At 51.6% G+C, this 24,209-nt stretch overlaps 1 protein-coding gene and 1 pseudogene across 1 annotated transcript; one reads left to right on the top strand and one right to left on the bottom strand.

Moving 5' to 3' along the window:
* Window positions 1-6,171: 6,171 nt before the first annotated feature.
* LOC128138362 (olfactory receptor 14A16-like) lies at window positions 6,172-6,901 on the top strand (annotated as a pseudogene).
* An 8,651-nt stretch (window positions 6,902-15,552) lies between these two features.
* LOC128138361 (olfactory receptor 14C36-like) lies at window positions 15,553-23,884 on the bottom strand. Its single transcript, XM_052779656.1, has 6 exons — window positions 23,879-23,884; window positions 19,464-20,414; window positions 18,352-18,378; window positions 17,668-17,748; window positions 16,802-16,969; window positions 15,553-15,723 (listed from the first exon to the last, which is right to left on the bottom strand). Exons 1-6 carry the CDS (start codon window positions 23,882-23,884, stop codon window positions 15,553-15,555), a joined length of 1,404 nt encoding a protein of 467 aa, XP_052635616.1.
* Between the last annotated feature and the right edge of the window lie 325 nt (window positions 23,885-24,209).

Below are 24,209 nucleotides of genomic sequence, written 5' to 3'. Positions count from 1 at the left end.
ATGAAACTCGGGAAATCCCACAAGGACAGATGCCAGTCTCTCTCCCTGCAGGGGACTAACCCTGGCAATGACACAGGCGGGGGGCTGCCTGGCTGGAAGGAGGTGTTTTGGAAAGGTCTTGGTGGACAGTGAGATGGACAGGATGCAGCCGTGTGCCGTGGCAGCAAGGAAGGACAGGAGCACCCTGGGCTGTACAACCAGTAGCACGGCCAGGTGATGGAGGGGAGGGATTATACCAAACACTGTGTCCAGATTTCAGATCCCAGTACAGGAAAGATGTCGGCAAGAAGGAGCCAGTTTTGCAAAGGACCCTCATAATGGTCCAAGGCAGGAGCACTTTACCTGTGAGGAGAGGCTGAGGGAGCTGGGCTTGTCCAGCCCGGAGAAAGGAAGATCTTGGGCGAAACATGTAGCAGCATTGCAGTGTTCCCAGGAAGACTGAGTCAGGCTCATGTCCATGGTACAAGACACAAGCACAAGAGGCAATGGGCTGAAAGAAGGGGGTTAGTGTACATACACAGAAATACATTTCCAGCATTTCCTTTTCCACGTGCCTCCCTCACCTGACGGTGGTCTTCCTCTTTATCAGCACTGCCATGTTTGCCTACCTGAAGCCCCCCTGCATCTCCTCCCCATCTCTGTACCTGGTGGAAGCAGTGTGTATTGGGGTTGTGTGGCAAGGTTTGGGTATCAAGGGTGTTGAAGGCGTGACTTCTGTGAGAAGCTGCTGGAAGATTCCAGTATGTCCAACAGAGCCAATACCAGCCGGCTCTAAGACAGACCTGCCGCCAGCCACGGCCGAGCCAATCAGCGATAGTGGTAGCGCCTCTGTGATAACATATTTAAGAAGGGAAAAAAGTTGCAGGACACAGAGAAACAGCAGCCGGCGAGAGAGTGAGAACATGTAAGAGAAACAACCCTGCGGACACCAAGGTCAGTGAAGAAGGAGGGCGAGGAGATGCTCCAGGCGCCGGAGCAGAGATTCCCCTGCAGCCCATGGGGAAGACCATGGTGAGGCAGGCTGTCCCCCTGCAGCCCAGGGAGGTCCACGGTGGAGCAGATATCCACCTGCAGCCCGTGGAGGACCCCACGCTGGAGCAGGTGGGTGCCTGAAGGAGGCTGTGTACCCCTGGGAAGCCCACACTGGAGCAGGCTCCTGGCAGGACTTGTGGATCTGTGGAGAGAGGATCCCACAGACCAGGTTTTCTGGCAGGACTTGTGACCCCGTGGGGGACCCATGCTGGAGCAGTGTGCTCCTGAAGGACTGCACACCGTGCAAGGAACCCATGCTGGAGCAGTTCGTGAAGAACTGCAGCCCGTGGGAAGGACCCACGTTGGAAAAGTTCGTGGAGGACTGTCTCCCATGGGAGGGACCCCACGCTGGAGCAGGGGAAGAGTGTGATGAGTCCTCCCCCTGAGGAGGATGAAGCGGCAGAAAATGACGTGTGATGAACTGACTGTAAACCCCATTCCCTGTCCCCCTCTGCCACTGCGGGGCATAGGTAGAGAATCTGGGAGTGAAGTTGTGCCCGGGAAGAAGGGAGGGGTGGAGGGAAGGTGTTCTGAGATTTGGTTTTATGTCGCATTACCCTACTCTTGTTGATTGGTAATAAATTGAGTTAGTTTTCCCCAAGTTGAGTCTGTTTTGCTCGTGATGGTAATTGGTGAGTGATCTCTCCTGTCCTTATCTCAACCCACAAGCCCTTTGTTATATTTTCTCTCCCCTGTCCAGCTGAGTGGTGGGGGGGAGTGCGAGAACATCTTTGGTGGGCACGTGGCATCCAGCCAGGGTCAATCCACCACACAGTGCTATACTCAGTGGTGTCTTCAGCAGTGAATCCCCTTATTTACAGCTCGAGGAACCAGGAGCTCAAGGATGCCCTTAAGAAAGTGATTTCATTGACATTTTGCAGCAGTGAGAATATTAACACCTCTCTCCACAAATGATTCCCAGACTATCTGATTCTAGGGGTTTTTTGTTGGATTGTTTTTGTTTGTTGTGGCTTTTTGTTGCTTTCTTTTTTTTTTTCTTTTTTTAATATCATTATAATTATCATTATTGCTGCTGTTATTTTTCATTCATGGTTTTTATGTGTCTACACAAGTATTTGCATGTGCATCACTACCTCTCAGTCATGTACCTACTTTGCATGCATAAGTGCACCTGGTGCCCTTATAAAAGTATGTTTAACACTGGCTCAGAGTTAGCCTCCCTTGTAGCAGCTCTGTAATCAAATGGGATCTTGCTGGTGCCCTGCTTTCATGCCAGGCTCTTTCTCCAAAGAGGCCTGAGGAACTGCACCCCTGAAATTCCTCTTCTTACATGTGTTCAGGACTAAAAAGCTTAGTGTCTGTTTGTGAGCTTTAACAGACACAGGACTGGATTTAGGAGTCACCAGCTGGTGTCTGATGACAGGTGAGATGGTGAGTGTAATTGAGGGATGTACCCAGGGCTTTCCACAGGTGACATTAAGGACACTCATCCTCTAGGAGGGGAATCTGGAAGTGCCTGGAGAGCACAGTGGTTCTTCCAGGACCGCATGTTCCCAGGGTTGAGTGGGTAGAGAAGAGCTCTGCACAGATGGGGTTTGGGGCCTGAAGAAGAGGAAATGTGCAGACCTCCTCTGGGCACTCTCCAGTTCCTCCCCACCTGTCTACAGCAGGAATTCCCACCGAGGGACACACTAGTCTAGGTGTGGCCACACTGCGGCTCCCTGGAGGGGGATGAGAACTCCGGATGCCTGGGGTGGCCACGCTCCTCCTAATGCGGCCCTAGATGCAGTTGACCTTGTTCATGGTGAGCATGCACCACTGGCTTGTATGGTGTCCCTCGTAGTGCTCATGTCCTTCTCATGGGGGTCACTGCTCAGCCAGTGCGGACCCAGCCTGCCCTGATATATGGGGTTATTCTTCCCCCTGACGCAGGACTGGCCAATTCTCCTTGAAAAACTTGAGAAGTTTCTACTGGCCAAATCCCAGAGTTTCTCAGGGTCTCCCTGGAGTGAAGCTCCATTTTGCTGGCTGTTAATATTTGTGTGCAGATGGCTCACCCTGATTGTGGTGAGCCATCCACACAAGATCACAGCGTGAGAAGTTGCAGGACACTACAGCTAATAAAAGGAGTTACTGGGTTTGTACTGACCAATGTAGGAATCAGCACAACAACCACCTTAGAAACACCACACGAGGGTACAAAGCCAGAAAATCCAGGGCCAGCGGGGAAGGAGCACAGTTGGGCTGTTTGTAGAGGAATGTGTGAGGATGATCAGAGGAGAACTTGGGAGGGAAAAGAAGGAAAAAGAAAACCAGAGGTTAAGCTCAGCTATGATGAGGCCTGCTTGGGGTTACCTGCCTAGCAGCCTTGCATCCATGACTTTAGTGGGACAAAAAAGCCACAGCTGATCACTCCAAACTTAGGTCTGCTTATTTCCATGGTCATGGGGAACCTCAGTGCTCTCCCTACCATCATCAAGGGAAGACTAGTGGTGGAAGAAAATGCACAATCGTTCATCCTGGAAAGGATCTCGGGAGGTCTGTAAGCCAAGCAAAACCACTGTCAGCGGAGAAAAGAGAAACAAGGGCTGGGCTGTTTGTCTGCTAGGCTGTGTTAGTGGAAAACTTAGGCCTCTATAGACATTCATAACAGTAGTCATCTCTCCAGGAGCTGAGCTGAGGCTCTCCATTTATCCACGAGCTGGCCTTGGGATCGCCTCATCCCTCCAGTTCCCCCATGCACAAACACACACACGTCTCTCTCCAGCACAGAATCACAGAACCACTGAGGCTGGAAAGCAGCCAGCTTCCACCTTCTCTGTGCTTCCTCTTCATGCTTGATTTTTGTCAGGAGCTCCTTTCTCACCCACACCAGCCTCCCGCAATGTTGCTTGACTTCCTGCATGTCCCGGTGTACTGTTCTGGTGCTTGAAGAGGAGATCCTTGACCATCAAACAGCTCTCCCCTCTTCTCTCCAGGACCATATCCCATGGGATACTGTCAAGGATGTCCCTTGGCAGACAAAAGCCTGCTCTCCTGAAGTCCTGCTCTTTGCCTTGTTCCCTTCTCTCAGGAACCTCAACTCTACTTTCTCACCCCTGACTGTTACACCCCTGCCCAGCTCTTCCTTGTTTCCAAGGATGACGTCCTGCAGGACACTCCCCTTCACTGGCTCCTCACTCACCCTTGTCGGGAAGACATTGTCAATGAACTCCAAACACCTCCTGGATGGCTTTCGCCTTGCTATGTGTCCCCTTCAGCAAATGTTGGGATAGTTTAGGCGTGCCATGAGGACCGGGGCCTGCAAACAAGAGACTTCTTCCAGTTGTCTGAAGAATGCCTCATCTACTTCCTCTTCCTCATCAGGGGCACCGGAGAAGACATCCACCCACCACAGGGCTGCCCATGACCCTTCAGCTCTCATCTGGCTCATCGTCCATTCCCAGGCAGAGCTCCGCCTGTTCCTGCCGCTCTCTGCCATAAAAGGCAACTTTGCCTCTGGGTCCAGACCTATGGCCTTATCCCTACCAGACCCCCAGGACCCCACAGTTTCTCCAGGAGAGGGGATTTGTAGGGGCCTGCAATTCCTCATGCTGTTATCTTGTGGGAGACACCCCAATCAAGGTGAGCTGCACGCAAACATGAAAAGCTGGCCAAATGGTTCTTCAGTCCATGGGGACCTTGAGAAACTCTGCGGTTCTGCAAATGGAAATCACTTGAAGTTTTACAAGGAGAAGTGGCCAGTCCTGCATAGGTGGGTGGCAGGGGCATGTGGGGAGAATAACGCCATACATCAGGACAGGCTGGGACCTGACCGACTGAGAGGTGACCCTGAGGAGAAGGGCCTGGGCACTACGAGGGATGTCCTATGAGCCAGTAGAGTATGGACACTGTGAACAAGGCCAGCTACATATGGGGCTGCGTTAGGAGGAGTGTGGGCTACCCAGACAACCTGAGTTATCATGCCCTTCAACTCAGCCCTGGTGTGACCCACACACAAGGGTGCGTCCCAGGGTGATGCTCCCCGTTTTGGAGAAGTAGGGAGGAACCACAGAGTGTGGAGTGGAGGTCTGCAAGGTGGGGTTTGGGACCTAGTGCACATGGCCTGTGTGGAGTGGCTGAGGGACGTGGAGTTCTTTGGCCCAGTGGTGTGGAGGCACCAGACAGTATAGGAGTAGCCTGAGCGTGCTTCCAGGGATGGTGGAGGTTTTCTTTGTAGTAAGAGACAGCATGAGAAAGAACTAGTGCCACAAAGGGAAGCTGAGGAGGCCCAGACTGAACACAATGTCCCTCAAAGGGCAGTGCTGTGGTGTAAGAAGTCACCCAGAGGGAGACGGGATCAGCCCAAGGCTTTGTGTTTCAGGGAACAGCCAGTGAAGGTGGAGAGATCAGTGAAGATATAGAAATGCTGGACTGAGAGTTAGGTGGGAAATAAAGATGAGTGTCTGCAGCCTGAAGGGAAAGAGGTGCAGGCATTGGACAGTGTAGGACAGGCTGCAATAGAGATGGCCGAGGTCTCTGGCAAGGCTGAAAGGCCCAAAGTCTTTGTCCCCTTGGCTATGGCAGCTGTCTCTGCCACCGAGGCCTACCAGGAGGAACTATTTTGAGGCTCTGGACTGGGTGCATTGGGAGTGACAATGCTGAAAAGCTTTTTGATGTCACAAAATCGGATTTAATCTTAGAACAGACTGAGTTCCTACTTACCCATTGCTGTAGGGCAGGAGTGACTCCTGCAGAGCCCACAGCAGAGCCCCCCTGCTCCCTGGGTCACCCTCAGCCAGCACCAATCAACCACAGCCCATGAAAGGGACGTGACACAGGTGAGGCAATATCAGTGGGACTTCTGTGAGACATGCATCAGGTTTTGTTTAGAGAAGTCTCTTCAAACTTGTCACTGCCTTTTGCGTCTTGGGCAGTCCCCCATGCCCAGAGGAAGTTAATTTCCAACTGCAGCTCCATCACTCAGTTCCTCCTTCTGGCATTTGCCAACATGCGGGAGCTGCGTCTTTTGCACTTCTGGCTCTTCCTGGGCATCTACCTGGCTGCCCTCCTGGGAAATGGCCTCATCATCATCATGCCACTGTGTGCGACCACCACCTCCACACACCCATGTACTTCCTCCTCATCAACCTCTCTTTTCCCGACCTGGGCTCCAACTTCACCACTCTCCCCAAAGCCATGGCCAATTCCCTCTAGGACATCAAGGCCATCTCCTACTTGGGATGTGCTGCACAGTTCTTTCTGTTAGTCTTTTTGATCTCAGCAGAGTATTTTCTTCTCACTGTCATGGCTTAAGACCGCTGCGCTGCCATCTGCAAACCCCTGCACTACGGGACCCTCCTGGGCAGCAGAGCTTGTGTCCACATGGCAGCAGCTGCCTGGGGCTGTGGGTTAGTCACTGCTGTGCTGCACACTGCCAATACATTTTCAGTACCCCTCTGCAAGGGCAATGCCCTTGACCAGTTCCTGTGTGAAGTACCTCAGATCCTTAAGGTCTGCTGCTCAGATGCCTACCTCAGGGAATTTCAGCTTCTCATGTTTACTGTTTCCCTCTTTTTGGGGGTGTTTTGCTTTCTTTGTGCTGTCCGGTGTGCAGATCTTCAGGGCTCTGTTGAGGATCCCCTCTGAGCAGGGATGGCACAAAGCTGTTTCTGTGTGCCTCCCTCACCTGGCCATGGTCTCCTTGTCTATAAGCACTGCTGTATTTGCCTACCTGAAGCCCCCCTCCATCTCCTCCCCATCCCTGGACCTGCTGGTGGCAGTTCTGTACTCAGTGGTACCTCCAGTTGTGAACCCCCTCATCTACAGCAGGAGGAATCAGGACCTCAGGGATGCAGCGTGGCAACTGATGACTGAATGTTTTCCAGAAGCTGCAGAGTGTCCATCCTCTTCAGCATATGACTCATAATGGACCTCATTGCAGGTCCAGCCTTTATTAGTGTTTGTTGTTGTCATTGTTGTTGGATGAGGTTTTTTCCTTTTTTGATTTTTTTCTTTGTGATAATGCTGTCCACAAAAAAACTGTGGCCACCCCACTTCTCCTTCATTATCTACCTCAGTAGTGTGACCCAGCGACTGTGTGAACAGGGCGCTATACCCCTTTTTTAATTAAACAAAATAAACGTACTCGCAGTGAATTACCTGTCTGACACCCAAGCAACTAAAACCAAACAAAATGTTCTTCCTCGTAAGTTTCCTACCAAGTTAGAGGGCAAACGAAGGACCTAAAACCTTCCATGGAGAAAGGCCAATGGGGCCATCATGGAATCCCCCACACCTATGGAATGAGGACTGTTCCCAGCCCTTAGACAAATCTCTTCCTCCTCTCTCTCATGACCTGCATGGTGTTTGTGCTTGGGAAAAACCTCATCATCATGCGGGCGGTGGCAAACCAACACCTGTGCACCCCCATGGGCTTCTTCTTGGGGCATTGGTCTTCCCTGGAGATCTTCTACAGATCCACCACCCTGCCCCAGCTGATGGCCAGCTTCATGACCGGGGACAGCAGCATCTCTGCTCATCATGGTGTCACTGTTGTTTCCTGCAGCTTTTGCAGGTACAGAGTGTTTACTGCTGGTGACTACATCCTACGATCAGTACTGGGCTGCGTGACACGCCCTGCTCTCTACAGGACTCAGGAACTGCCAGGTCTGTCTCCTTTGCTAGGGGGATTTCTGTCATCTACAGTAATCATTTCAGTCATGTCCCAGATACAATTCTGTGGCCCCAGTGGAGTGGACCACTTCTTCTGTGATTTCACCCCATTGCTGGAGCTTTCACACACTGACACTGTGACACTCATGCTCTTTGCTGTCATGACCTGCTTTTTAGTTCCCACCCTCCCCTTCCTGTTCACATGGTCATCCTGTGTGCACCAGAGCTGCCACCCTGAGGAACATCTCCCATCCGGGGCAGGCAGGCAGAAGGACTTCTCCACCTGATTCTCCCGCCTCACTAGTGTCACTGTTTGGTATGATGCCCTCATCCTTGGGTGTGTGATGCCCAGAAGAGCCCTCCTGAAATAGGTTGACAAAGCCCCTTATCTACACCATCCTCACATCCCTGTTCATTCCTCTTATCTACAGCCTGTGGACTAGAAAGGTTGAGGGAGGGGGACACTGAGAAAAATGCTCAGGGAAGCTGTGAGCTGCACGGAGAGCCCATGGGAGCTGTGGGCCTGCAGGAAGAGATCGCTTCTGGTTCTCTTTTGAACCAGACCAGAGGACCCGGACTGGCTTGTGCAGTGTCCTGGGCACTAACCTGCAAGTGTGGGATATGAAGATTGCTTTTGGTGTGCGACGCAGCAGAGAGGTGCTGGTGGAGCTGGCTGGTGTCATCACGAGGCCTCTCTCAAACATCTTGGAAGGGGCAGAGAGATCAGGGAGGTTCCAAGATCCTCAGAAAAGGCAAATCTCAAACCCATCTTCAAGAAGGGCAAAAAGGAGGATGGGGAGTGTTACAGGTCGGCCACCTTCACCTCAGTCCGTAGCAAGGTGACAGGGAAAATGCTCTTGCAGCCATCTCCATTGCTTGAAGGAGAAGAAAAGGATTGCTGAACCCATGTGGGAGGGGAAAGAAGGGCATGCTGTGTACCTGGACTTTTGCAAGTCCTTGGAAGTGGTTTCCCGTAGTCTCCTTAGAGCGGATTGTTGACATCTGGACTGAAGACATGGACGATGCAGTGCATGGGAAGTTGGCTGGACAGTCAGGATCAAATTCCATCAGTGGTACAAAGTCCTCTGAGGGACCAGATACTAGCAGCATCCCTCCGTGATGAGCAAAATTTCATAAAAGATCATTAAAAGCTGGAAATTAAGAGGTTTTTTGCTATTACATAGATTTCCTTTTCTGCATAGGCTTCAACTTTTTTCTAAAATTTACATTCTGGTCTTGATTCACTTGCCTGCACAGAGTTGGTCGTGGAATCCAAGATGCCCTGTGGTAACTGAAGCACCCATGTGGGAAAATTGATGCAGGAATCCTTCGGATGTACGAGTGGGTTTGCAGGCAGGGAAGCTCTGGGGTGGTGCAGGGCATCACCTTCCTCCAGTGCTGCTGGGTAGGCTGTGAAGAGGCCTCTCAAGCACAGCAGACAGTATGTCCCCTTGGATGGTGGCTGTGAGGTCACTTCTGACTGGTCAGCAGCAGCAGGGAGAGAGATACTCTGAGGTCATGAAGGTCATCAGGAAGCCACCCTCAACAAGATGACACATTTGGGGAGGTCAGGAGGAGCCTGGTCAAAAGAAATGGGAGATTTGGGGGAGGAAAGAGGGCTGGACCAACAGACAGGAAAGATTTTGAAGAGGTAAAATGGGTTAAGGGGACATTGCTGTGAAAACATTCCTGTTAAGCCCTTACACTATCTCTAACTAGTAAACTTAAGCCTAACCCTACCCCTAAATACTCCTCCTCCCCCTGAGAGTAATACACTGTTACTAACCTAGCTGAGCTTAGGCTATCGCTAACCTCAAAGCTTACATCTAAGCCAAATCCCAAACCCATAACCCCTTTCCCTCACACTTACCTCATTGCTCAGCCTGACCCCTAGCCTCTACCCCTACTATTAACATGTTGGCCTTAATCCTAGCCCTCACCCCAGCCCTAAACAAGACCCTAACCCACCTTGCTAGCCCACACCTTAAATGCTAGCCAGGGAACCTCAGCAGAACACCAAACTCTCTCCCTAAGCCTTTGCCTAAACCCCAACCCTGCAAGGTGAGCTCTAATCCCTAAACTCCAACCTGAACAACAAATCCCTGAAGCTCTCTTTCGCACACTCTTACTGCCCTCATCTTGGTCACTTTTCCTCAACTTTAAGCTAGCTGTCTGGTCCCTTGGGACTGGGGCAGGGATCGTGAGGTCCCAGAACAGTTGCAGGGCATTGGGAGAGGAATGTGAGGTGACCTGTATCTGATGAGCTCATAGGCCACAAGGAGGAGATGGGTGGGAATGCTATGGTGAGGTCAGCTGTACCTCAGGATCTCATGGGACAGCAGGAGGCACAAAGCTGGGAAGGTGGCTGCGAGGTCCCTTCTGTCCTTGGAGTTGATAGGCCAGCAGCAGCAACATGGCTGGGAAAGGGACTGTGAGGTCACTTCTTTCTGAAGGAGCTGATAGGTCAGCCCTCAACTCATGACTGGGATATCTGCTTTTATGCTCACATCTTCCAAGCCAGCAAAAGCACGTTGCTTGTGAGAATCCCTTTCCCTAAGTACCTGGTAGGCCCGTCCAGGACAAGGGCTCGGATATGGGTTCTCACACCTCTTCTGCCTGAGTACGTGACGGGACAGCAGCAGGCACGTGGCTTGGAAGATCATGGTGAGGTTACTTCTGTCTGGTCAGTTGACATGCCACAAGAAGGCTGAATGGGTTGGGCTATCATTCTGACACCAATTATGTCTGAGAAGCTCATAGGCCAGCAGGAGGCGCATGGCCATGAAGGCGAGTGTGAGGTCATTGGAATCTCCAATCTCTTGGGGTCATTGGCCATCAGCAGACACATGGCTGGCATGTCGACTATGACATCGCTTCTACCTGAGAATCTGACAGCCAGCAGCAGGCACGTGCCTTGGTTGTAGTTCTGTACCTGGAGGTTCTGGTTTGTTACGTCCCCAGTAAGAAAGGCACGCAGCCTCGGTGCAGTACCATTTAAAATGCCATTTGATAGAGCAAACACTACAAACAGTGAATAAGGCCAACTACATACAGGGCTGTATTAGGAGGAGCGTGGCCACCCAGGCAAGGCTCTTCTCATCCCTCTGGCCTCGGCACTGGTGTGGCCACATCTGGACTAGTGTGTCTGGGTGTGGGGTTGCCCGGTCTGGAGGAGTGGGGAAGAACTGGAGTGGTCCCAGAGGACATCTGCCAAGATGGGCATTGGAACCTCTTTGGAGAGGCTGAGGGACTTGGGCTTCTTTAGCCTGGTGAAGTGGAGGCTCAGGGCACTCTAGTAGTAGAGTGCAGCTGCGTGAAGGGTGGCTTCAGAGATGATGGAGCTTTTCTTGGTGAAGTGGGAAGAGAAGGAAACCTGCACAAAGTGCAGCTTGGAAGGTTCAGACTGGATGTGTTGAGAAAGAAATGTCACTCAAAGGGTAGCCTTGTGGTGCAAGAGGTCACCCAGAGAGAGCCCGGATCAGCCCATGGCGTTGTGTTTCAAGGAAAATCCAGCCAGGCTGGAGAGATGTCAGCAAAGGAATAGAAATGCTGGGGTGAGAGCTAGGTGGGAAAGCAAGATGGACGTCAACAGCCTGAAGGGAAAGAGATAAGGCCTGGGACAGGTTATGACAGCCTGCAGTAGAGATGGCCAAGTGCTCTGGCAGGGCTGAAAGGCAGAACAGGTCCAAGGTATTAGTTGTCTTGGCTTTGTCAGCTGCCTCTGCCACCACGGCCTACCAGGCAAAACTTGTTTTGAGGTTCTGGACTTAGTTTCTTCCTCACCCCTGCTTGGGGAAGCCAGGAGGTGTTGCAGAGTATCCCTACACTTGGCATTGCTCACCCTCACGTCCTGCTGACCCAGGAAGAGCCCTGAGCCATGCATGAGGGACAGGATCTGCCTTCCCAGGGCCTGAGGATCAGGGCTTGGCCTTTCTGCTGCATGAAACAAACCAAGGGTTTTCTCAGCATTACAGCCACCTGCACAGGGGTTTTGCCTACCTGCAGTCACAGCCTCCAGTTATGTGCTCTAACGAGTCCCTGGGGAGGCTTTGTCAGTAATGGCCCTCAGTGGGGCCCATTAATGCTTCAAGGTACTTTGCTTCTGACTTTGACTTCTTGAGAAGTTTCTTTCACTCTGCTCTCAGTAGCTGAGGTTCATGGACTCAGCCTCAAACACACCATGGGGCTCATTAAGATACAGAAAGCCCTAACAAGCCTTCTTTCTTCCTGCAATTTTCTTCCAATCTTCAAGACTTGTACAGCTAATTAGAAAAGCTTCATAGTGTGGTTAAGGAGGAAGATTTCAAAGTGCACCTATACCCATGACTTTTTTCTTTTAAAGGATAGTTTTTACTACTTTTCAGTTTAGAGAAGAGGTGATAGAAGCATTCTCCAAGTGATAATGATCCAGAGTGTCTCCTCTGGAGGTCTGGACAGCTAGGAAAAGCAGTGCCTTGAGGTCTGACACTGTATGGACACCCGTGCTCCTCACCTTTCAAACCTCAGCACTTCTGACATTGGCCACCTGGGGCTTACATCTCTGTTCCATGCCTCAGACTTCTCCACTGATCTCTACAGCTGGATGTTACCGCTCCATTGCATCATCTCCCCCCTGCTCTCCTTAGAGAACTGGCTGCACACAGGCCCAGAAGAATTTTTCCTATTTGCAAGGAAAGCAAAGAAAATCATGATGAAGTTTCATAAACAATAAGTCACCCTCCTCATCCATATGTGACGTACAAGCTGCCCCTAATGAGGCTGCCTTTCTACAAGGGATAGTCTTATGAGAAATGTTTGTGACAGAAACTAAAAAGTTAGCGATAAACACAACTAAAGAATTGGCTAAAGAGACAATTAGACTACTGGAGGCCAGGCAAGCTTTTAACTCCCTGAAGCTCAAAGCAGCTGCATAAGGGAGAGGTATCTTGATGAACAAAGAGTAAGGGAAGGGGAGAAGTGGAGCATAATGGAAAGGGCCTTTGCCTAGGCAGTCTGCATCTGAAAAGATGACTTTCAGAAATGGTCATTTTGTCAGGACAGGTGTAACTATATGAAAGACCAGAGCAACTAAATACACCGTAGGACAAACAGAATAGTGGTAAGGAAGTTACAGGGGAGGACTGATATTTCTTTGGAATGTCCTCTTTAAAGGGTCGTGGAATTGGTAGGGGTCTCTTGAGAGTGAAGACAAACCAATGTTGCACCCATCTCCTAAAGAGGCCAAAAGTGCAACTGTCCTGGTTTCAGCTGGGATAGAGTTAACTGTCTTCCTGGTAGCTGGTACAGTGCTATGTTTTGAGTTCAGAGCGAAGAATGTTGATAACACTGATGTTTTCAGTTGTTGCTTAGTAGTGTTTAGACTAATGTCAAGGATTTTTCAGCTTCTCATGCCCAGCTAGTGAGAAAGCTGGAGGGGCACAAGAAGTTGGCACAGGACACAGCCAGGGCACCTGACCCAAACTGGCCAACGGGGTATTCCATACCATGTGACGTCCCATCCAGTATAGGAACGGGGAAGTGGGGGGCAGGGTTTCGCGGCTCGGGGACTGGCTGGGTGTCGGTCGGCGGGTGGTGAGCAATTGCACTGCGCATCATTTGTACATTCCAATCCTTTCATTATTGCTGTTGTCATTTTATGAGTGTTATCATTATCATTATTAGTTTCTTCTTTTCTGTTCTATTAAACCGTTCTTATCTCAACCCACGGGTTTTGCTTCTTTTCCCGATTTTCTCCCCCATCCCACTGGGTGGGAGGGAGGGAGTGAGCGGCTGCGTGGTGTTTAGTTGCTGGCTGGGGTTAAACCACGACAGCAACGCAGGGAGCCACAGGCTGTACAAGGTCACTTTGATGAGGAGCGTGCCATGGAATGACTCCTCATGGGTGGCATTTCTGGGCACCTAAAAAAGGACAACATCAGCTTGGACTTTCCAAGGGTAAATCAGGCCTTTCGAACCTGATTGCTGTCATGATGAAGGAAGCACATTTGTTCATGAGGGAAGCACGGTGGATGTTGTTTACTTCCACTTCAGCAAGACTTTTGGCACAGTGTCCCTCAATATCCTTTTACTCCAGTTAGGACATTATGATCTGGATGGGTAGACAAAGAGATGGGCAAAACACCAGTTGGATGATGAGGCTGAGAGCGCAGTGGTGAAGGGGCCATACCCTACCTGGAGGCCAGTGGGACATACTGGGGCATTGTGGGGCTGCACAGGGGACTCTCCTGGGCGCTGTGCACTTTAACACCTGTATCCATGACCCGGAGGAGGCAACTCTCACCGCGTTTGTTGATGGCACTATATTGGGAGGACCATTCCTGTGCCTTGGGATGCCATTCAGGGGAACCCTAACAGGCAGAAGGACTGTCCTGTCAGGGACTTTGTGAGATACAAGAAAGACAAAGGCCAGATCCTGCGCCTGGCATAGACTAACAGCCTGCAGTGGCAGGGGAAGGGGACTGCCTGGCCAGAGAGCATCTCTGAGGAAACAGCCCTGGTGGTGCTGGGGGACAGAAGGCAAAACACGATCCAGCAGTGATCCACATGATCCGGGGCTACCTGGTAGCAGAGGTGGCCAGCAGTGTCCTGGAGTGTAGAAAGAAGAGCCTCGCCCAAAGAGTGAGGGAAATTATTGTCTCCCCTGCCCATCACTTGTCAAGCCACCTGTACACTACTGTGTCCATTTTTGGGACCCTGGTTCAAGTGTCCTGGGTCTGGCTGGGGTGGGGCTCACTTCCTTCGTAGCAGCCCCTATGGTGTTCTGTTTTGCATTGGTGCCTAAACCAGTGTTGGTAACACACCAGCATTTTAGCTGTTGCTGAATACTGTTTGCACAGCGTCAAGGCCTTCTCTGTTTCTCACTCTGCTCCCTCCCAGCGAGTAGGCTGAGGGTGGGCGAGAAGTTGGGGGGCAATGGGACACAGCCAGGCCAGCTGACCCCATCTGACCAAAGGGATATTCCATACCATATGACGTCATGCTCAGCAATAAAAGCTCGGGCAGAGGAAGAAGGCAGTGGAGTTTCCTGTCATTCAAGGTGTCTGTTGAAGGGAGACTGGCTGGGTGTCAGTCTGCTTGTGGGAGGTGGTAAGTGATTGCCTTTGCATTGCCTGTTGGGTTGGGTTTATATTTGTTTTAATCTTTTTTCATTCAACTGTTATCTGTTTTTATCCCAACCCACAAGCTGCACAACAACTCCATGCAGCAGCATGGGTAGGGACCTGGCCGGCTAAGGAGTGCTCTGAGGAGAAGGGCCTGGGCAGCAGGATGATGCCGTATGAGCCAGTGGGCCTCCCATTTTAAAAGGAGAGTGGAGAAACTGGAGAAGGTGCGGAGGAGGTCTGCAAGGTGGAGTGAGGGACTTAAGGCACGAGCTGTGAGGAGAGTCTGAGGGAACTGGGCCTCTCCAGCCTGCTGAAGTACGCATGGTGCCACCTAAGAAGAGCCTACAGCTACCTGGAGAGATGATGGAGCCAAGCTGCCTTCTGCAGTGGCCAATGATATGACAGAGTCAACAGCCACAACTTGCCTCTTGGGAGCTTTAGGCTGAGCCTTAGGAAAAATAAAATGGACTAGGAGGATTGCTGTTGTGATCTCCACCTTTGGAGCTCTTCCTTGCTCCTCAAAGTCACAGCCAGCCTGGAGGCTGGACTAGAGACTCCCCAACAGTCTCTTGCCCACCAGCCCTTCCGGGAGCCTGTGCCTTGCCACAAGCTGTACAAGAAGAGATAAAGTTGGAGGCGAGGGTCTCTACATCATACGCTGATCAGACCATTCAGGGTGGAAGGGAGCTCAGGTGGTCTGTAGTCCAATGCCCAGCTGCAAGCAGGGCCAGCTCTGCGGTCAGACCAGGTTGCTCCGTAAATGTCAGCAGCCACAGAGAGAGTTGACACATGAACCAGGCGTCTAGGCCAGCATTACAGAAATGGAGACGAGGCATTTGACCAGCTCCCTGAGCACAGCTATGGGTATGCCACGCCTCCTGAGATTCCTGGGAACATCCACCTTCTTGTCCACAGGAGTGGGTTCCTTATGCAAGTTTCCTGGCATATCTGCAGACCAATGGGGTGCTTTAGGCTGCAAAAGGAATTGAAAGAAAGCCTGTGACTGGGGTCCTATCAGCTTAATTGCTACAAGAGAGGGAGATGGAGGCATCTCAGAGCTGCCAGGTTCCTGCTGAAGACTTAAGCAGCAGAAGATAACAGTTTTGAACTGGCATAGCCTTTAGATCATTGCACATGTGATGGCTCTGCTCCCCCATTTCAATCATTGGCACCTGGAAAGCACCCCTGCTTTTCCTTCCTCTCCTCCCAAAACCTGACCAAGGGATGACAGGAAGAAAGGGAGCAGAAAGGCCCTAGGCCTCCATGACTCAGCTGGGGTCTGGCACTTGGAGGGCCACAGAGTCCTTCCATTGTGCATCCCATAAAGAATCAAGCTGGGAAGTGAGCCTGTATGTCCAAATCAACGAGGTCCATGGACAGGCAAGGCTGTGTCTATGGCTGGAGACCAGTAGCCCTACAGCATAGATCAAGCTGGGGCTGAAACCCAGGCCTAGGCTTCAGTTGTCTCCTGGGCCCATGGACAGAGGTGTGGGTGGAGGCCCCAGGTGATGCTGCCCAGGGCCCTGACACTGCCATCTTAGACCCCACCTGCCAGTGCCCTCAATAGGCCAAATTCTCATTCCCTCATGTGCAGGGTCTGCTCTCTGCTACTCTCCTTCTTCCCATCCCTGGGGATCTGGGACACCCCAATTTCATGGTCACTATGGCCAAGGCTGACACCACTCCTCACATCCCTGACCAGCTCTTCCTCTTCTGGGAGTTCCAGGTCCAGGTGAGCATCAGACTGGATGGCCTATTCAGAAGCTGACCCACACAGAAGCTCCCACCTCATCAGTTGCCCGTCCCATAGACAATGTCCACACATATCTGAGCTGCCCTGACATCACACAAGGCATCCCCCGCTTCTCAGCTTCTGTGTTGGTCTCTCTTAAGCATGTTGTGTCTCCATTCACCAAATAACCCGTGGGAGGTGTCCTTCCTCACCTCAGCTTATGCCACTCATTTCACAGCTCTGTCATGGCACACAGGGCTGCCGCTGTCCACGTCCCAGGTGGTGGGCTTTGATGCCCATTAGGACTGCAGCACCTCACATGTGGCTCCAGGGCCAAGGGCAGACTCATAACAAGGAAAGCCTCTACCAAGTGATGGGAGCCCTTGTCTAGAAAGGCTTTGCTTCTCAGCAGAGGCATGCTGGAGTAGATGGCAGGTGGCAACATCATGATGAATGAGGTTCCCACCAAGAACAAAAGCTGCAGTCCCTGAGCCCAGAGAGAAAGAGGCCTGGGCTGTGCAGCCCTGGCAGGAGAGGGGTTTGCTGTCCCAGGTGACTCTGCAGCACTGTGGGACCTGTGCCAGAGGTGAAGCTCATCTTCAAGAAGGACAAGTCCCTGGGGGAGGACAGCCTGTCATCCAACCCCACTGTGGACGTCATGCTGGGGGTCGATCAGCTAGACAGCAGCTCCACAGAGAAGGACCTTGAGGTCCCAGAGGACAAGCAGCTGAGCATGAGCGAGCGATACCCCCTCATGGCAAAGGCCAACAGCCTCCTGGGCTGCATCAGGAGAAGCATTGCTGGCAGAGGAAGGGAGGTGATCCTTCCCCTCTACTCAGCGCTGCTGAAGCCACAGCTGGAGTGCTGTGTCAAGCGCTGCACTGCCCAGTGCATCAAACTTGTTGACCTACTCAAGCAAGTGCAGCAAAGGGCCACAAAGCTGGCTGAAGGGACTGGAGCATCTTCCCTAGGAGGAAAGGCCGAGAGATGTGGGACTGTTCATCCTGGAGAAGAAAAGGCTGAAGGGGATCTTATTAATGTGTATAAAATTCTATCTGAACCCAAGAAAACATCATTTGACGCTGTGGGTGGTGAAACACTGGAACAGGCTGCCCGGACAGGTTGTGGAGTCCCCATCCATGGGGGTACTCCATACCCACCTAGATAAGGTGCTGAGCAACATACTGTAGCTGAGCCTTCCTCAGCTGAGAGGGTTGAACTGGATGATCTCCAGAGGTCCCTTCCAATCACAACATGTCTGTGATTCTGCGATTATAAAGGAGAAAGGTAGGGCAGAAAAAAATGAACACCACATAGCCTTGACCACAAATATTGTGGGATCCCATGGAGGAGACCCAAGCTGGAACAGGGGAGAAGTGTGAGGAGGAAGGAGCGGCAGAATTCTTCTATACTGACTGTTAACCCCCTCTTCACTGTCCCCCATGCTCCTCTTGGCGTTGGGATGAGTAGAAGAATTTGGATCAAAGGAGTAATGTGAGCCTGCCTCCTGGCAGCTGCTTCATGGTGCCTGTCCTTGTGCTGGCCCAGCCCCACTGACCATACACGGTCCCACGGCCCCACTGTGCAGGCACAGTATGGGAAAGGGGAGAGTCAGGGGCGGGGACCTTCCCCCCATTGTGATCCCAATGGCAGCCTTCTCTTTACTGTTCCACCATGACCCTCCTACTTTTGCAGCTTTCCCAGCACCCGACCCATGTCCTGCCGCAGCCTTGTCCTACATGGGGTTTTGCAGACAGCTCTGCTCTGCCAAGGTCTGGGGAAGAAGAGAAGCTCAGCAGGGCTGTCTGTTCCCCAAAACCAGCCTTTGGACCACCAGGAAGATGGAGATGGCCTCACAGCAAAACTCACCTGTAAACCTGGGGTGACCAGCAAGTGCTGGAAACGGCCAATGAGAGATGCTGAAGGTGACAAAGGCCCTGAGCCACCTTCGCATCTGTCCACACCACCAAACGCACAGACCAGACTCCTCCTCTCCCCTACACCTGCATGTCTTGAATGCTTGCCACAAGCCCTGGCTCTGAATGACAAAACCCCCATGTGAGTCCTTGCCCTGCATGCCCACAGACTACAAGCTCTACACTGATATTTTTTCTCTCCTGGGCACTTTCCAGCACAGACCAGCTCCCCATAAACTCTCCCCACTTCCCTTGACCTCTCTCCACCTCCCCTGCCCTCTCCCCAGCACAGCCCAGTCTGGGCTGGCCCCACAGCAGTGCCCACCACAGGGTGCGGCAGAGCTCTGGGCACTCACCCCACAGCCCCAGACCCCCTGAAGGGCACAGCAGCTCCTCGGGGGTGGAGAGGGCTGAGCCCCAGAGCTGGGGGGCATCTGTGGCACAAGGCCTGAGGAGATCCCCTTGTATGATGGAAATGCTGCTATGGAGGCCAGCTCTGTCACACAAGTGCCCACTGCCTGTCCTTGCCCGTGACCAGAGGCCTGCCACACAGCAGGACTCTAACCAAGCTTCAAGAGCACTCAGGCCTTCCACCAACCAAAGGGTTCAGAAGGAAAGCATGGAAGTGGGAAGAGAGCAGCTCGGGAAAGACCAAGCTCCCTGGCGGTGCTGCTGTGCCGGGACTCTTTTCATCTTCCCCTCTGCACACAGGCACTGCTCCCTGTAGCTGCAGAGGTCTTGGAGGAAGGATCTCAAAAAAACCAAGTCACTGCAGGGCCCTTTATTTTGTTTAAACACACAGAGGGTACAGCTCCTCATTTGCACAGCCTCCAGGGCACACAAAAGCTGCATAGACTTTGGATTAGAAACCGGAGGAATAAAGGCATTTCTTTGTGGAAAGAATTCAGATAAGTAAAACAAAGCAAAAAGAGCAATCAAAAATTGCACTCAAAACCCCAATTTACCCTAAAAAACCCACCAGAAGACAGGCTGGGACTGTAATGAGATAGAAGTACTATGCAAAAGACAACAGGAACTTTATTGCTTCTGAAAGCATCCAGTCATTAGTTTTCTCAGGGCACCCTTGATCTCATGGTTTCTCATGCTGTAGATGAGGGGGTTCACTGCTGGAGGCACCACTGAGTACAGAACTGCCACCACCAGGTCCAGGGATGGAGACGAGATGGAGGGGGGCTTCAGGTAGGCAATCGTGGCAGTGCTTACAAACAAGGAGACCACAGCCAGGTGAGGGAGGCACGTGGAAAAGGCTTTGTGCCGTCCTTCCTCAGAGGGGATCCTCAGTACAGCCCTGAAGATCTGCCCATAGGACAGCACAATGAAAACAAAACAACCAAAGACTAAACAGGCACTAACCACAAGTACCGCAACTTCCCTGAGGTAGGCATCTGAGCAGGAGAGCTTGAGGATCTGGGGGATTTCACAGAAGAACTGCTCCAGTGCATTGCCTTGGCAGAGGGGTAGTGAAAATGTATTGGCAGTGTGCAGCACAGCAGTGAGGAACCCACAGCCCCAGGCAGCTGCTGCCATGTGGACACAAGCTCTGCTGCCCAGGAGGGTCCCGTAGTGCAGGGGTTTGCAGATGGCAACGTAGCGGTCATAGGCCATGATAGTGAGAAGGAAATACTCTGCTGAGATCAAAAAGAGAAACAGAAAGACCTGGGCAGCACATCCTGCATAGGAGATGGCCCTGGTGTCCCAGAGGGAATTGGCCATGGATTTGGGGACTGTGGTGGAGATGGTGCCCAAGTCGAGGAGGGAGAGGTTGAGGAGGAAGAAGTACATGGGTGTGTGGAGGCGGTGGTCACAGGCTACGGCAGTGATGATGAGGCCGTTGGCCAGGAGGGCAGCCAGGTAGATGCTCAGCAAGAGCCAGAAGTGCAAGAGCTGAAGCTCCCACGTGTCTGCAAATGCCAGGAGAAGAAACTCAGTGATGGAAGTGCTGTTGGACTTTTTCTTCCTGTGGGAATGGGGTTTTGTCAAATTAGAAAAAAGACACTGAAGGGTCAGGGCATTATTCTCTGAGCAATATCAAAGCCATTTCCCATAGACCCTCCCACTCTCACACACAACGAAACTTTTCCTTTTCTAGGAGACTTTCCTTCAGATCTGTGGCTGGAACCCTGCTTGGTGCTGGCTGAGCTTGCAATGAAGAGCAGGGCCTCTGCCCATGGGCTCTTGAAAAGTCAGCCCTGCTCTGCAGCAGTGGGTCCATGGGATAGGTGCGGGCAGGGGCCAGTCTGGTGTTTGACTTTGTCAGCTGAAACCGCTCCTAACACAGAAGGGCTTGTCAGCATCTGCACCCCCTGTGCTAAGGAACCACGAGGGTGAAAGTAGTTTAAGAGTTCTAGGGTTTTTTACAGTTGCTTACATTGCCCCTGGGGAGTTTTCTTAGATCTCGGGAACCTTCAGCATTTCTGCTGCACTCGGGGAGAACAGCGTGAGCCAGGCAAGTCAAGACGATTGCCTGTGGCTTAGTGCAGAGAGAGGGGGAGCTGCTCCATCCTTCTGTCTAGTTCCCACTTTCACTGTGCTTGCACCTTTCTGAGATGGAGGGTGATCACGCTCCCATGTTACCCTGAAAAGCCACCAGACACTGCTGAGAGCAGAGACATCCACTGCAGACCACCAAATATCTCACCCTTTCTCAAAGTCTCAGCACCCTGCTTCTAGCCAAGGACACACCAGGCTCATTTCACCAACCCAAGAGCATTTCCTCAGTCATAGCATCTCTGTGCTTCTCCATGGGGCTTTCAGATAACAGAAAGATTCTATGAGACAGATTGGCATCCTGCAGGACAGCTAACAGCTTGGAAGGACACTCTGAGGTGATAGACAAGTGACCTGATGTGATGGCATCTCTGTAAGGGAGAATCAGCTCATTCCCCAGCCCCACAGACAGCATTGAGCATAACCCCTCAGATAATGAGAAAGATGGGACACTTGTTCCCATGGACACAGCTGCATGGGAGGACCCACAAGATCAGTGTGTGTCTCTGCAGCTGAAACTCCCCCCCCAGAGAGCCTGACAGCAGGAACAATAGCAATAACACAGAGAAGTGGGGAAACAAGGAAAAAAGCAGTGATGGTCTGGCTCAGAGAGGCAAGGGGAGAGGCAGCTGGGCACTCAGGAAAGAGTTACCCTTACCCAGCTGTGCATGCCACCTGCCAGACACCAGCACAGCCAGGCAGTTGTTCTCAGTCCCTGTGCTCTACTTCTGGAGGCTCCTATCAGACTTACTGATCACTCCAAGTTACAGCTCAGGAGTCTCAGGGACTTGTTCAAGCATGACAGCTCCTTTTCCATTTCTCCCCCCAAATTCCCCAAGACTAGGAAACAGAAAACACAGAATCAGGAAAGCTCCTTAACATTAGCGTAAACCCTGCTTTGACCTCACACTTCAAAAGTGCCCTCAGAAATGTCCTGGGGAATGATCTGGAGCTGTGAGCATCCCTGACCCACAAAGCACCCTCTTGTCAGCAGAAGGACCCTGCCCCGCTGGGGATTGCTTCTTCCACCCACAGCTTCTCCCCACTCTGCTGTTGGAGTTCCCCAGGCAGGCTGAGTACTTACCCTGACCAGTGGCAGAGTCCCTGCCCCAGCACACAGCCCCCTGGGGTGCAGGGACCCTGCTCAGAAGGACAGCCCTGGGCACCCCTGGCTGCACACCCACCTTCACACTCTGCAGCCATCCCCAGGGGAAGGCAGCTGACATGCCCTGTCCCTCTGAGGGTGCAGCAGGGAAGCTGTGCTCCAAAGCACGTCCTTTTTCTCTACACTGGAGAAACCGTGAGAGTCCTCCTGACACATCCCATAGGCTGTGGGATGTGCCAGCTTTAGAAGGTCATTCCAGGAACCACAGCTGCATTGCCCTGCAGCCAGAGACTTACCCTGTGAAGGGCTTTGAAGATTTTTCTCCAGGTCGCCTCTCCTCTGACCTCCCACCCCAGACTACCTTTAACCTATTTCTGCCTCACTTCTCTCCCTTCGGTGCCTGCAGGCAGTGCCCTCAGCCCTGCTGCGCTTTGCAGAGGAGCTGCTCCTGGGCAGAGCTGTCTCTCTGCAGTGCTGCCTGCTTGCCATGAGCTCCCTCCAGCCCAGCAGCCCAGCCCAGCTCAGCAGCAGAGGACCAGCCCAAGGCAGCACTTTCTCTGCCCCCTCTGGGCTCCCTCCAGGTGTCCCTGGGGCTCCAGGGGAACCTGCTGGCAAACAGGCTGAAGCAATCACTGGTGTTCCTTCCCTCAGCTACAGAGACTTCTGTCCTGTGGCATTTCTTTTATTAGAAAAAGAGTTGGGTATGTGTTAAGGAGGCTCACACAATCAAATCCAAGTGGTGTTAAAACTCAGATTTGTTCTTCAGTAAAAAGTTAGTTAGAACTCCGGTAACATTTGTGAACCACAGGCTCAAGGATGTAAGGGGAATTAGTACTTCACAGCGGACTTAAGAATTCAAATTCAGAATACAAATAACGTCACAGCATACTTAAATATGCTCTCTAATTCAACACTGTGTAACTTAGCTATCTAATAAATAGCGCAGAAAGCAGAAGCAGTCAAAATGAAAATCCTCCAGGTGACTGCCTGCCTGCTCTTTGGGCACTTTCCAAAGCAAATATTCAAGTCAGTTGCCTTCAATCTTTTCACAAGTGATCCACAACACATCTCTTATTTATAGTTAGTGTCCCGTAAAGATATAACCATCACCCTTAAAAAGTGACATATATTGTCAAAGAAGTATCTGAGCCATGTACAGTTCTCATGCACCACGTATCAGTGTATTTTTATTACTCTCTTTTCATGTGGATAAAATCAGACAGCCTTTTGTTGACACGGAAGTCACGGACACTGCACACAATCAATATGATCAAGCAGATGCCACTTTATTGCCCTAATAGCTCGGTTTATATACTCATTTTGGTTCCCGATCACGCATAAGCTGATTAAAGATTGGTTAGCATGTGCTATCCACGCGCCTAAAGCAATAGTTTGATTGGATAAGACTTTCTGATCACGCAAATGATTGTCTCCGCCTGTATCTTGTTCTGTCCTTCTTTCCGTCACATAGGCCCAACTTTGTCCTGCTTTTTTGTGCTTGCTCCATCAAAATTGTAGCAACAATTATCGTTAACAAAGCGCCCTTGAAGCCAGCTGCTTGCAAGGCGTCCTTGAGGCCTACTGCCTACAAAGCGTCTTTGAGGCCTGCAAAGCGTCCTTGGCTCACAAGTTAATCAGGTCCATCGTGCCTGGATTGTTCACTATGTGTCCATTACTTTCCAAGTATCCCACACCTTTCTTTGCAGCCCTGACAGGAGTCTGTATCATCATGGGAACAAAGACCATCACACCTTGGCTTCACTGAAACTCAGGCATACCTCCCACTGACTTCAAAACCTAAACCAGATTTTTACCACCAGCCTTTGATTCCCAGCTTGTGTCTCACAGAAATAAATGTTCCTCGCACCTTCATAGACGGAGGATTGAAATAGATCACTATTTAACTTTGAGACATGTGACATGGACTGCTGGATGGTTTTGGAAGTGAATGGCGATTGGGAAGCACAGCGTGGGTGCTTGCATTACTGCGGCACATAACAAAGAGAGGATGAGTTTACAGAGGAACGTGACAGCCTTACGAAGTGTTCATGGATCTGCTATTGTAATGTTGATGTCCCACGAACTCCGGGCAGGCAATGAGTCCAATGCATTCAATGCTGCCGTTGCTCAGTGTGGCTAGTGGGTTTGCTGGTCATTACGTGTGGTTACTTCTGACTATCAGCTACCTAAAGAGACAA

The sequence above is a fragment of the Harpia harpyja genome, unplaced genomic scaffold, assembly GCF_026419915.1.
Source record: "Harpia harpyja isolate bHarHar1 unplaced genomic scaffold, bHarHar1 primary haplotype scaffold_39, whole genome shotgun sequence".
Lineage (NCBI taxonomy): Eukaryota > Metazoa > Chordata > Aves > Accipitriformes > Accipitridae > Harpia > Harpia harpyja.
The sequence above is the reverse complement of the archived record's forward strand: the minus strand, read 5'-3'. Positions and strand labels throughout refer to the sequence as shown.

Coding starts and splice junctions, on each gene's coding strand:
- LOC128138361 (XM_052779656.1), bottom strand. Junction 17,749..18,351: donor TGGTCACCCCAGGTTTACAG/GTGAGTTTTGCT, acceptor TTATAATCGCAG/AATCACAGACATGTTGTGAT. Junction 16,970..17,667: donor CTGAGGAAGGCTCAGCTACA/GTATGTTGCTCA, acceptor CTCTGGGCTCAG/GGACTGCAGCTTTTGTTCTT.